General features: G+C 39.0%; 1 protein-coding gene across 1 annotated transcript; it reads right to left on the reverse strand.

Annotated features, from left to right (window-relative positions):
• Positions 1-5,068: 5,068 nt before the first annotated feature.
• LOC118567287 (caveolin-2-like) lies at positions 5,069-7,850 on the reverse strand. The gene is made up of 3 exons (XM_036152045.1): positions 7,693-7,850; positions 5,885-6,072; positions 5,069-5,687 (listed from the first exon to the last, which is right to left on the reverse strand). The coding sequence occupies exons 1-3, from the start codon at positions 7,828-7,830 to the stop codon at positions 5,528-5,530; spliced, it is 486 nt and encodes a 161-aa protein (XP_036007938.1). The 5' UTR covers positions 7,831-7,850; the 3' UTR covers positions 5,069-5,527.
• Positions 7,851-14,039: the final 6,189 nt, after the last annotated feature.

Raw genomic sequence — 14,039 nt, forward strand, 5'->3', positions numbered from 1 at the left:
GAGGATCTCCTCAATCCAGCAACCATGTCCTCCTCGGAGGAGGTAGAGCCAGAATGATTGGGAAAATATGATTCCATCAGTGCGACAGAGGAAAAATCAAGGATGCCCTGTGTGAATGAGATTTGGTCTGAGTTTCTAAAGGCTATGGACATTGTATGGTTGACATGTGTGACACACCTCTTCAGTGTTGCATGCAGGACCAGGAAAACCCTAGAGTGGCAGAATGGGGTGATGGGCCCAATTCTTAGGAATATTGAGGGATCACACTTCTCATTTTTCCTGGGAAAGCTTACTCTGGGGTTTTGGAGAAGAGGCTCAAACTGATTTTTGTTCTTTGGATCTAGGAGGAGCAATGCAGCTTTCTTCTTGCCAGTGGAACAGTGGACCAGATGTTTACCCTCACGACATTGCTGAAGATCAGAGTATGCTTCTCCGGTCCGCATGCGCTTCCTGGATCTGGAGAAGGCTTGCAACCATGACCCCTAAATATATTTTGTGGGGGATGCTGTGGGAGTATGGGGTATTTGGAAGACTATTTTGGGCCATCCAAAGGATACATAGCTCTGGCTTTGAATGCCCAGAGAGCTGTGTCTCTCATTCTTGGCACAAAGACGGACCTGTTCCCAGTGCATGTTGGACTCTGCCAGGGCCCTCACCAATCCTGTTTAAGGTGTTCATGGACAGGATCTCAAGGCATAATTGAGAAACGGAAGTTGTCTGGTTTGGGAACCTCAGGATCTCTTCTTTGCATTTTGCAAAGGACTTGAAGACTTTCTGAGGTGGTTCTGCTGGCTTTTTAGGGATATGACCTCCAGTGTGCACTGGAAGGGTTCCCTGCTTAATATGAAGCAACTGAAATGAGAGTCAGCTCCTTTAAGTCTGAGATCATGGTCCTCTCCCGGAAAAGGTGGATTGCTCCCTCAAACGGAGCAGTTTAAAGAATCTTGGTGTCTTGTTCACATGTGATGTGGGACTGGGGCTTTGTCTCCAGTAATGGAGGTACTACTTCAGTCTGTTATGGTTAAGAATGTGCTGAGCCAAAAGGCAAAACTCTCAGTTTATCGATCCATCTACGTTACGACCTTCACCTATGGTCAAGAAGTATGGATTTTGACCAAAAGAACGAGATCCCAGATACAAGGGGCCAAAATGAGCTTCATTCAGAGGGTGGTCAGACTCAGCCTCTCAGATAGGGACAGGAGCTCTATTAAATGGGGGGAGCTTAAAATAGGGCCGCTGCTTCTCCAGTTGAGGTGGTCCATTGTACTGAATCCCAATTCAAGCTGATAAGGTCAAGTTAGAAAAAAAGTTTTGAAAAATTTGATAATTGTGGTGATAATTTTTCTGTCCAACAAATACATGTGGGATCATTTGGTGGCTTTTAAAACTTGTTTTAACTTTTACTGTGTTATAATACTGCAAAATTTTGCCTAAAGTGGTATTTTGCATGTCTGAGTAATTCTTGTGAATTCTGCTGTCTGAGTAGAACCCCCCCCCCCCTTCCCTGTCCTGGAAACAAGTGGCCATGATAGGTCTACGTAGAGCTGTCACTACCTGCCCCCTTCAGGAAGTACCTATAAAAACCATCCCGCCCCCGTCCAGTAAACAACGAGCCCACTTTGTCAGATCAGGGGGAGGAGATGTGAAGCAGCAGAGTATGATCATTTTTGCTTAAAGTTGAGACGAAGTGACTCTTTTAGCACCTAATCTACACAGTGAAAGCAACCGCTCTTTTCTGAAACCATGCCGCTCTACGACGATGTCATGAAATGGGCTGCACACACAGGGGAGAGGTGGCATTGCAGCAATGGCATGCGTGTTTCTCCCAGGTTGGAAAAACAGCAACAGAAAACAAATAATATTTAATAACAAATGAATGCTCCATAGTGGCAAAGGCAGTATTTCATCATATGTACGCCTGTAGTTGACTTTGGAAGGTCTAAAAAAGCATGATATAGAACCTTTAAAGCTTTCATCCGTGAGAAAGATTTATGGGGGTTTGCATTTCTTTTTTTTCTTTTCTTTGTTTTTTTTTACATTGAGCACAAGACCATCACATAATTCAAGGAATCGGGGGAGATTTTAGTGAGTAAACAGCCAGGGCCTAAGCTTAAGCTGGACAATGCAGATCATCAATCGTAATGTCAGCAATGCATCGAGAACCATCACTCATGCAGAAGCTGATTTAAACACATTGAGAAAAAAAGCGCATTGAAATTTTAGACCAGTATCTGCTGACTTTAAAGTGATGTATTTTCCAGCAAAAGCAAAGAAAAGCAGAACCATGACCTGTGCATATTCCAAAGGGATTGCCTACAGCTCAATTTTTGCACTATAGATGCACAGCTTATACACACAAACGCATGACTTTTATTTGCAATCTTTTAACCAGATTTCTTAAAACTGACAAGGCATAGCTTTCATTAAAGTGAGTTATAATACATTTCCACCTAATACTACAAGGTTCTACTTTGTTGTGATCAAACTTTTATATCTGTGGTTTTATTTTATTGCATTTGCATTTACTAGATTTAAAATAAAGCTAGAAGTAAAGAGTGCCTTTTTTAGAAAATCCCTAAGGTAAAGTAATGAAAAAGAATCAGAGAAACTTTCAAGATGTGTCTAATGTCAAGGTGTCATCCTTTAGAAACATGACAGCAAAACTACAGAAAAGAAAAAAAAGACTAAACATTATTTCATGAAAAAGGACAACCCTCGCTGAACAAAATAAAAACTAAAACCAAAATCTGATAAAAACACTTTTTGGCAAATTATTTTTGTTTTTAGTGAAGCTTAGAAATGTGACATGTTGTTTTCTGCTACATATTCAAACAATTGTAGTAGTTTAAACAAACATTTGAAATAGAGATGTCCCACTCATAATTTTTCTGTAAGAGTCATTCAAGATTAGACATTATTTTGCACCTTCTCCTAATCCAATTCTACATTACAATTGATAAAAAAACAGTGCTTAGCAAACCAGTAGTAGTACAATAAAACACAACAGTGAGAAAAATAAGTGAGACAAAATCACAAAGCACCATGTAGTGATGCATGGTGCTTTGTGATTTTCTCTCACTTATTTTTCCTCAATGATGTTCAGGATGATCAGTTTTCTTCGACAGTCAAAGATATTTTTGTCCCAATTTGAAATGGACGCTTACTTGCAATTTAGTTATTTGAAAACTGTTTCCATTTTTTATTGAAGGCAGACATTTCCCATTCTCAAAAGACCTGCAACTGAAGCAATGTATTGTTAGTTTCAAATGCCTGGTACCTACTACGCTGTGTCCCAGTGGCTTATCCACATTGTAGCAGTTCTTTACCTGGAACCATCATATGGCTTAATCATTTGTTCCTAATGTATTTGACACGACTAATACAGTTTCAGTCTTTGGTGAACTGATGTTTTGCTTTTGCTGACAATGTTTTCACATGGATCAATTGGCTAAGCAAATGATAGCATGTTTACTCTGTGTTCTGATATGACTTGTTGATGTTTCAGAAGTCAATTCAATTTTATTTATATAGCACCAATTCATGAAACATATCATCTCAAGGCACTTTCCAAAGTCAAATTCAATCATATTATACAGATTGGGTCAGATTATACGGATTGGTCAAAAGATTTCCTATACAAGGGAACCCAGTTGATTGCATCAAAGTCTTGACAAGCAGCATTCACTCCTGGAGAAGCGTAGAGCCACAGGGAGAGTCGTCTGCATTGTCCATGGCTTTGCAGCAATCCCTCATACCGAGCAAGCATGAAGCGACAGATTTCAATGCAAATATAGTTCATTGTGTGCAGAGGGAATTCACAGCAAAAGTTCTCCTACTTCAGTAACTTGACATTTTCGTTAGAATTTTTTTTTTGTTGTAAAATTTAATGAGTGTGTCTTCCTCAGACTGATATCACTCACAGAGACAGTCAATCACCTTGGCTGCACACTGAATTTTTGCGGTAAATGTGCATTCGCAAAGACACGAGAATCCATCTTGTACCGGCGGGTGGTGAGCTAATGCAACTCCCCTCTGAAGCGGTGGCTTAGCGGTCAGAGAGCAGGGTGTTGGGTTCTGGAGTGGCTGTAACAAAGTTTCACAGGTACAAACAACCAATGCATTGATACCGTCACTGAAAAATGTGTGGTATTATTTAATACTAGACGTATAAAGTGACAGCCAAAGCTAACGATAGTTTTTTTTTCTGAATAGAAGTGCATTGATTTCTTCTAAGCATTTACTCAGTGCTTGAATGAGTTCATATTCACTTGGGGACATGGTGATGTAGAGCTGTGTCTCATCTGCAAAGTCATGGTAACTTTTGTTGTTGTTAAAAGAAATCCAAAAAACAAAACAAAACAAAACACAGGTCCTTGACATCTAACTGTCTGAAAAGAGTTTTAGGACACGTGAACATTAGTGAACCACAGCCCAAAGCCATAAACATCTAGGTAGGTTTTGACTTTTTTTCTTTTTATAATTAAAAGATTTTAAAAATGTGTGTTTACTGTAACATAGATTTGAGTTGTCGTCTGCCCACACTTTTTTTTTTTTTTATAAATCTGGCCTAAGGCCTTTAAGAAGCTTGCACTCAAGATTTCAATCCAAATCCAAGGAGACATTGTCCATGTTCTGTTTGTTTGAAGTGTTAAAGTAAATGACATGTCATTCTTTGGAAATTTGAAATGGCACCCAGAAGTGAGCATGTACAAAGGTATGCGGATCTGCCATCCACATGTTATAGTGTTACAGCAGTACAATCATTCCTCTAGATTGTGTTTGTGTGGCCGTCAAGCAGTGAGGGAACTGTTTCAGAGTGGATACAACATTTGGTTGTCTAAATGTGTGACAAAGCATCTCCAAGGGGTACGCTAAACCTTTTTTTACATGACTTTGTTTTGTGACATGAAATTGGACAACTGTTTTCACAGGTTAAGACAGGTGTAAGATTGGTGGTGGTTCACTTTCAGATCCCACTTGTCCAACTTTGAGTATTTTTAGCTAAATTCTCAAATCCTGAAATACAAACCTAGGGTGGAACCCTTACACAGAGAGGCAGCCGATGACATTTTTTGTATGTCAGAAATCTTTTATTCATCTAATTTACAATTCTTTTAAATGTTAAAAGCAAAACAACAGCAAAACATTAATCTCTCCAGCACTAATCATACCTCTCTTCACACTTACATAAAACGTTTTCTGCATGCAATTTAGCAAAGTATTAATTTTCATTAAAATGTGCTTCCTGCGGTTTCTCTTTCCGCGTTTGTGTTGTTAGCCGACACATATTCGCTGCTCTTGTGAGGTTCTGCTGAAGTGTATTAGAAGGTCCACACGTCAATGCCATTACGAAATGGAAATTCTGATGAATGTGCCAACGTGCCAAAAAACAGGACAGGTGCATTAAAAACACATAATAATCACAAATAATACAAGTTCCCTGTCAGAAAGCAGTTAGCAATCCATTACTGCTTGTCTTTTCTTTATACCTTCCGCTCAATTGCTTACATTGACCAAATAATTAGTTCTATCTGTTTTCAGCACTGGCCAGGTGGATAATAATTTGACTACAACACTTTCCGGCACTGCTAAAGAAAGGACTGATAAAAATGTTCAGTATGCTGGCCCACACAGTCTGGATCCACTGCATATTGATGAGAAGAAGCTGCACGCAGGGCATGATCAGCCTAGAAGGACACAAAGGGGAGGAGAAAACTTGAGCTAATTCTCTCATAACATGTCCCTCGGGAGGAGAAACAACATATTGTAGCGAACATCGGTGCAACCTTCACACAAGATGACCTTTTTTTACTGACTGCATGTTGGGCACCTCATCATGTGCTATTTTATGTATCTGTACTCCGTATCTGAGCTCCAGTCCTACCAGATGTGGAGGCAGCTGAGAACAGCAAACAGCAGCCCTGCCGCCAGCGACACCGGCACAGCCAGCACGAGGGAGATGAAGCGGTAGCACCACAGTCTGGACACCTCAAACAGGGCGTGACTCCAAAGCCAGACTTTATCAAAGCTCCGCACTGAAGGGGGCTCTGCAATCACGTCCTCGAACATGACCTTAAGGCACATGCAAACACAAAAATTTCCGTGAAGATGCTGTTACTTGTGGGGAAAAAATAAGCTGAAAAAACAAGAATGTATTAGGTGCATGTCTGTAAAAAAAAAACTAGGAATAAAAATTATTCTACGATTATTGTCTAATTCAGCTGTTGTTAGTTTGTATCAACTGATTTACTTTGATAGACCAACACAAAGTTGTCATTATTTTGAAGAAGAGGGAAAAATAGATGGCTTTCAACATTTTTTAAATAAAATCTGAAAAATGTGACATATTTTGTGTTCAGCCCCCTTTTCTATGACATATCCAAATAAAGTCAAGCACAACCAATTACCTTCCAAAGTCAGCTAATTAGTGAATAATTTTTACCTGCTTGGAAACTGAAGTGGGTGTAAATGAAGATATTAATTCAGAGGTTCATTAGAAAATTAATAAAAATATTGTTTCATGAAGACCAGGGACAACATTAGGGATAAAGTTGGGTTTTAACATCACACAGACTGCTAGAACTACAAACTAACCAAAACATGGATGTCTACATTAACAGACTGGGTGGGCAAGGAGCAGCTATGAGCCAATGGTAACTCTGGAGGAGCAGCAGAGCTCCTCAGATCAGGGAAAAATAAATCTGTCGAAAGAACAACTATTAGTCATGCACTCCGCAAATTTATAGAAGAATGGCAAGAAGAAAATCATTGCTGTAAGAAGGGTTTAAGAAGTCAAATTTACACTTAGCCATAATACATGTATGAGAGACGCAAGCAAATATGTTGAAGAAGGTGTTTTGGTCCAATGAGACCAAAAATTTAACTTTTTGGCCCACAAGCAAAACACAACAGTGTTTGTCGCAGAAAGCATCATACAAACCATCCTAATGATGTGTCCTAGAGAGACCATTTAATCTAACATGTGTATATAAAGAAACGAGGTGACCAATATAAGGATTTAACAACTGCTTTGAAAAATAGCATTCTCAAGGCCTAAAAACTATGACGCTGATGTGTGCCTAAAGATCCACATATTTTAGTTTGCATGTGTAAAACAAATGTGTGTGTAGGGCACCGATGCAAGCTCTGGTTTAGAGGCCCACATCCTCCTAAGGTCTCGTCACAGACATCTTTAAACCTAAGTGACTGATATTGAGCTACTTTGCAAACAAGAATGGGCAACAGTAGTGACTCAGAGGGGCTGAATATAAATGCATGCCACACTTTTCAGATTTTTATTTGCAAAACCAAATTCAAACCCTTTCATTACACAGTCATGCACTATTTTGTAAATCCAATCCATAGATATTGTGGTTAAAAGGTAAAAAATGTGAAAACTTTGAAAGGGTGTGAGTACTTTTGCATCACTCACTGTTAAAGAGAGCACAACTGATTTTGTTTAGATCTAACCAGGAGTAATAGAAAGGCAAGTACTATTACCTTATTCTTCTGACTATTTTTTCATATATAAAAGCTTTCATAGATGCAGATGTGCATTTGCTGCCATGTACAAATTTATACATCTCAAAGCCAAAATGAATTAAGTTAAAATTAAATGTGCTTCAACTTCTGCTTACTGACAGTTCTTCCTGTTTCTTCAATACAAATGAGAAAAATTAAAAAGAGACGTACCTTCAGACTGCTGTTGACTCTTTTGGGATCCCTGTCCTCAATCTGAGGACCTGTATCACTCTGGGTGAAATCCAGATCTACATCCACCTTTACTTCCATCAGTTCCCCTGATTTCAGTCTCTGCTCGTCCATTTCCATTCAGCCGAGCTGTGTCCCTGCCTGGAATCACTGGAAACATGGAGGATGAGCGGGTGTAGCTAGCAGGACGACGGGCACATGGTTGACACCCAGGTGAAACATATTACACTGATGACTGCCTTGACCATTTCTGAAGAATGTTTATTTGGGCTTTGGGTGGTACTAAACATAATCAATCTATTTTATACCTTCATGAGAAGTGTGGATTAAGTAGGATCAACCAAGAAGATAAGATCAAAAATACCTTTATTGTCACACAATGGGGAAATTTGGCCGTGACAGTGGCAAAAACCCAGACCGTTACACACACCAGCCTACTTACAGACTAATATGACATAATGTGCAATAGCATGACAGAACCGCAACATCTCGGAGTAGCTAAGGCGTGCACAAGTGTACCTTAGCATCTGAGAGATAGTGTAAATGATTCCCGATCAGATCAGAACCCATGCAACTATTAACATTATGTAAACCATTTGTTTGAGTTTGTTGTAAGACTATAAAGTCTAACAGCAGCTGGGAGGAACGACCTGCAGAAGTGCTCCTTGGAGCATCTGGGATGCAGCACTCTGTCACTGAAAGAGCTCCAAGCATGGGGTGACAGACATTACCCACCAAAAAGGTCACTTTCTTACAATACCTCTGTCTCCCACCACATGCACTGAGTCCAGGGGCATCCCAGGACAGCGCAAACCCTCCTCATGAGCACTTCCAGCCGGTTCCTCTCAGCTAGAGATCAGCTGCTGCTCCAACAAACCACATAATAGAAGATGGCTGATGCCACCACAGAGTCAAATGAGATCTTCAGGAACGCTCCCTGCACTCCAAACAACCTCAGCCTCCGCAGCAGGTAGTCTGCTCTGACCCTAAAGAGCATCATTATTATGAGTCCAGTCCAGTTAATGGTTCAGGTGAATAACCAGGTACATAGAAGAGTCCACTATCCCAACAACAGATCCCTGAATGTCTGTCTGTGTCAGTGAGGTGGGTCTGCAAAAGCCCACCACCAGCTCCTTTGGTTCCCATGCATTTAGCACGAGGCGGTTCTGTTTGCACAGTCTGGAAAGATCTAGATCCCTTACCTGTACTCTGTGTCGTCCTCATCTATGAGAGAACTTCTCCAAGTGGCAGCGTGATGAGCTGATGGTGACGTCTGCAGTGTAGGAGGTGAACAAAATCTGTGCCAGCGCAGTTTCCTGCAGTGCTCCCGCGTTGCAGATCAACCTGTCAGAAACCTTAGAAAGGGCTGATTGAGCTTATTCATTCATCTCAAGTCAAGTTCTGTTTGTTTTCAGGCCTTTCCAAACATCAATGATGTTGTTGTCCCACAGCTGCTCCTTCTTCCTCTTCCTGTTGTTCTTTTTTTCCTTTTCTGATCTTTCTCCTAAGTTTTTTTTTTTTCTGTACAACTTTCAGTTCTTTATTTCCTGACCTGAAAGCCCTGTTCTTCTCCTTCGGCAAGGCTTTTATCTCAGGGTTTATCATCCAGGGCTTGTTGTTGTGGGAAATGAACATTGGACAGATTTTGATTAGTGGAATCAGACCTCACAGACCTTTAATCATGAGAACAGTGATGATTTTATGTTTTGGTAATTAAATACACGCTGCCCATACTCAATAGGGTTTGGCAGTAGCTGTTTTGTTAATTGCACATGTGAGCTGAATCCTCAAAGCTTTTGTCATTCAACAGTACTCCAAAGATCACCAAACCGCATGTTTTATACACTTATTTAAGGAAGAAGAAGAATAAAGCAAATCCATCTTGAATAAAAAATTCTACTTGCTTTTTTTAAAATATAAAACCTACTTTGGCATGTATCCTATGTCAGTAATCACAGGTTGTGTGGCTGTACTATATACAGTGAAAAACTGAAATTTGTGCGTTTAAAGTAAAATGTCTAGGCATAGTTCTATCCAGACAGAGATCAGAGGAATTAATTGCCACATTGCGCCCTCCAATGGTCAGAACAGGAACTTGCAGTTTCTTCACCATGATGAGTTTTTGGTTTTTGTTTGTTTTATCTACAGCAGTGATTCAATCAGCAGCTTGCATTCCTTTTAAGAACAATGTCTAATTTGATCACATGAAATCAACTGAATCAACAACAGAAATTGAAACAACAATGGTGGTAGCAGAAGTTCAATGGGATAAGAATCAATAGTTTTTGAGAAAACATTTGTAATTCTTTTAGATTTTTTTTTTATTTAAAAAGGTTATCATATAATTAGGAATGCAAATATATAGAAATAACCAACTGAATTCTAACAAAGTCTAATAAAAATAAGCTTTTTGATTTGGAAATGCATAAACAGAACCTGTGAATCATACATGCTAACATTTTCAAATTTCAGATTTTGTTTATAAATAAATAGGTCCTTCTAAAAGATTTGCCATCATAATCATCAGATTTGACATTTTCAGGACTGAGCCTTGGAGTCGTAATAGTAAGACTTATTATTTTAAGAGACTTTATGAGACACACATTTTTAATCACTTTTAGTTTTAGTACAGAAACACTTCATCATTCAAAAAAGATGGGAGGAAAAGACCCAAAATAAAAGTCTCCTCTATTTTTTTTATGTAATATTTGAATTTTGATCAAACAGTTAACATGTATTCAAAGGTGTGGAATGTCAGAGCCCAAACAGACTGATCTGAAAATGTTCTTATCTAATGGTTGAAGTTATTTTTATTGTTGTAAAAGGAAAAAAAATAGGCAAGTACAAAGTTTCCATCTGGAACATAATTGGAAAAAAGAGCCACACAGAAATAAATAGAGATACAAAAGAACTTCTGTGTGTCTGTCCTGCATTGAAGGACATGCAATTAGATATGTTTCGTTCAGAAAGCAGAAGTGATACTAGAAAAATAGTTTGTCAGGTTTTATTACTATTCAACAGGATTTTAAAAGGTGAAGAAGCACCTGTTATACAAGTACAGAGTCCCAAATGGATGGCATTCTTTTTTTATTTATTATTATTGCTATTTGTGAAATGTGCCAATTAGTATGATCTGTCCAAGTTGTATTGTTCCATATCATCCCAGGTCAGGCATTTGAAATGAAAACAGTCGGTGTTCTTTCCTTTGCTACCTTTCAGCCAGTTCAATTCAATTCAATTCAATTCAATTTTATTTATATAGCGCCAAATCATGAAACATGTCATCTCAAGGCACTTTACAAAGTCAAGTTCAATCATATTATACAGATTGGGTCAGATTATACAGATGTCCTATAAAAATGTCAAAAATGTCCTATATAAGGAAACCAGTTGATTGCATCAAAGTCCCGACAAGCAGCATTCACTCCTGGGGAAGCGTAGAGCCACAGGAAGAGTCATCTGCATTGTACATGACTTTGCTGCAATCCCTCATACTGAGCAAGCATGAAGCGACAGTGGGAAGAAAAACCACCCATTAACGGGAAGGAAAAACCTCCGGCAGAACCGGGCTCAGTATGAACGGTCATCTGCCTCGACCGACTGGGGGTTACAGAAGACAGAACAGAGACACAACAAGACAGACAAAAAAGCACAGAAGCACACATTGATCCAGTAATCTGTTCTACATTAGATGGTAATAGCGGGTGAGCCGTCTTCTCTGGATGATGTCACAGTTAACAGAACGCCAGACCAGGTGTACCTACTATGAAGATAAAAGAGAGAGAACAGAAAGTTAAAGCAGAAATGACAACACATAATGCATAATTGAAGAACAGTAGAACTCAATAGAGTGAGAAAATTAGATCCTGATATACTCCAGTATAGCAGTAAAACTATAAAGGTAGCTGAGAGTAACATGAGCCACTAGTTATAATTTTTGTCAAAAAGAAAAGTTTTAAGCCTAGTCTTAAAAGTAGACAGGGTGTCTGCCTCACGGACCAAAACTGGGAGTTGGTTCCACAGGAGAGGAGCCTGATAGCTAAAGGATCTGCCTCCCATTCTACTTTTAGAGACTCTAGGAACCACCAGCAGACCTGCAGTCTGAGAGCAAAGTGCTCTGTTAGGAACATACGGGGTAATCAGAGCTCTGATATATGATGGAGTTTGATTATTAAGGGCTTTATACGTTAGAAGAAGAATTTTAAATTCTATTCTTGATTTAACAGGAAGCCAATGAAGGGAAGCTAAAATTGGAGAAATATGATCCCTCTTGTTGATTTTCATCAGAACTCTTGCTGCAGCATTTTGGATCAGCTGAAGGCTTTGAACTACATTTTGTGGACTTCCTGATAGTAAAGAATTACAATAGTCCAGCCTTGAAGTAACAAATGCATGGACCAGTTTTTCAGCATCACTCCTGGACAGAATGTTTCTAATTTTGGCGATATTCCGGAGGTGAAAAAAGGAAACTCTGGAAACCTGTTTAATATGGGATTTAAATGACATGTCTTGGTCAAAAATAACACCAAGATTTTTTACTTTATTACCAGAGGCCAGGTTAATGCCACCCAGATTAAGTGATTGGTTAAGAAGTATATTTTTTGAGGACTCTGGCCCAAAGATTACAACTTCGGTCTTGTCAGAATTTAGATGCAGGAAATTTAAAGTCATCCAGCTTTTGATGTCATCAAGACATGACTGCAGTCGAAGTAATTGATTGGATTCATTAGGATTTATGGATAAATATAGCTGAGTATCATCAGCATAACAGTGGAAATTAATCCCATGCTGTCTGATAATTTTGCCTATCGGGAGCATATATATAGTAAAGAGAATTGGTCCAAGGACTGAACCCTGTGGTACTCCACAGGTGACCCTAGAGTTTGAGGAAGATTTATTATTAACATGAACAAATTGGAATCTGTCTGACAGATAAGATTTAAACCAGCCTAATGCTTTCCCCTTAATCCCTACAGTATGTTCAAGTCTTTGTAGGAGAATATTGTGATCAACTGTATCAAATGCAGCACTGAGATCTAACAGGACAAGTATAGACACAAGTGCATTATCTGAGGCCATGAGAATATCATTAGTGACCTTCACCAGAGCTGTTTCAGTGCTATGATGAGCTCTGAAGCCTGACTGAAACTCCTCAAGTAGGTCATTACTTTGTAAATGTTCACAAAGTTGATTAGCAACTATTTTCTCAAGAATTTTAGATAAGAAAAGAAGATTAGATATAGGTCTGTAGTTTACTAACTCATCCTGATCAAGAGAAGGTTTCTTAAGTAAAGGTTTAATAACAGCTACTTTAAAAACCTGTGGTACATATCCATTTACTAAGGATAGATTAATCATGTCTAAAATAGTGCCACTGATCAAAGGAAATATGTCCTTAAATAACTTGGTTGGGATTGGGTCTAACATACAGGTAGAAGGTTTAGATGAAGCTAAAATTTTAGATAGCTCAGAAAGCTCTACTGCTTTTAAACAGTTCAGACACTGCGCAGATTCTAAAGATTCCTCTAATGCTGCCTCACTTACTGAGGACGAGGTAATCATGTTTGGGAGGATGCCAATTATTTTATTTTTAATGGCATCAATTTTATTTATGAAGAATCCCATAAAATCATTACTACTAAGAGCTAAAGGAATGGATAGATCTACAGAGCTGTGGCTCTGGGTAAGTTTGGCAACTGAACTAAAGAGAAATCTAGGATTATTTTTATTCTCTTCAATTAATGATGAAAAATATGCTGCTCTAACTCTGCGGAGGGTCTTGTTATACAACAATAGTCTGTCCCTCCAGAGTAAGTAGGATTCCTCTTGGTGTGTAGAGCGCCATTTTCTCTCCAATTTCCTAACATTGTGCTTCAAGGAACGCAGCTCTGAATTAAACCAAGGAGCCAGCTTCCTGTGAATAATCACCTTCTTTTTCAAGGGAGCTACATTGTCTAATGCAGAACGCAATGAGGAAGTCACATTGTTAGCAAAGGTATCGATTTGTGAATGGGAAGAAACAGCAATGCTGCCATCTACAGGGCATTTCTGCAATACGGAGGATATTAAAAAGGGGACAGACTCTTTAAGTTTTGATACAGCATTATCTGATAAAGATCTACTATAATGGAACCCTCTTTTGGGGGTGGAGAACTCAGTTAGATTAAACTCAAATGTTATTAAAAAATGATCAGACAGGACAGGGTTGTGAGAGAATACTGTTAATTCTTCACAATCAATGCCATATGTCAGAACAAGGTCTAAAGTATGGAGCCGAGAGTGCGTCGGTTCATGCACATTTTGAGCAAAACCAATTGAATCTAGAATAG

The sequence above is a fragment of the Fundulus heteroclitus genome, chromosome 20 (genome assembly GCF_011125445.2).
Source record: "Fundulus heteroclitus isolate FHET01 chromosome 20, MU-UCD_Fhet_4.1, whole genome shotgun sequence".
Lineage (NCBI taxonomy): Eukaryota > Metazoa > Chordata > Actinopteri > Cyprinodontiformes > Fundulidae > Fundulus > Fundulus heteroclitus.

Excerpts from the sequence above, each read along its gene's own strand:
- LOC118567287 (XM_036152045.1), bottom strand. The coding sequence starts at position 7,830 with ATGGAAATGGACGAGCAGAGACTGAAATCAGGGGAACTGATGGAAGTA. Across the intron at positions 6,073-7,692 it reads GAGTCAACAGCAGTCTGAAG|GTCATGTTCGAGGACGTGAT; the intron begins GTACGTCTCTTT and ends ATGTGCCTTAAG. Across the intron at positions 5,688-5,884 it reads CTCAGCTGCCTCCACATCTG|GCTGATCATGCCCTGCGTGC; the intron begins GTAGGACTGGAG and ends GTGTCCTTCTAG.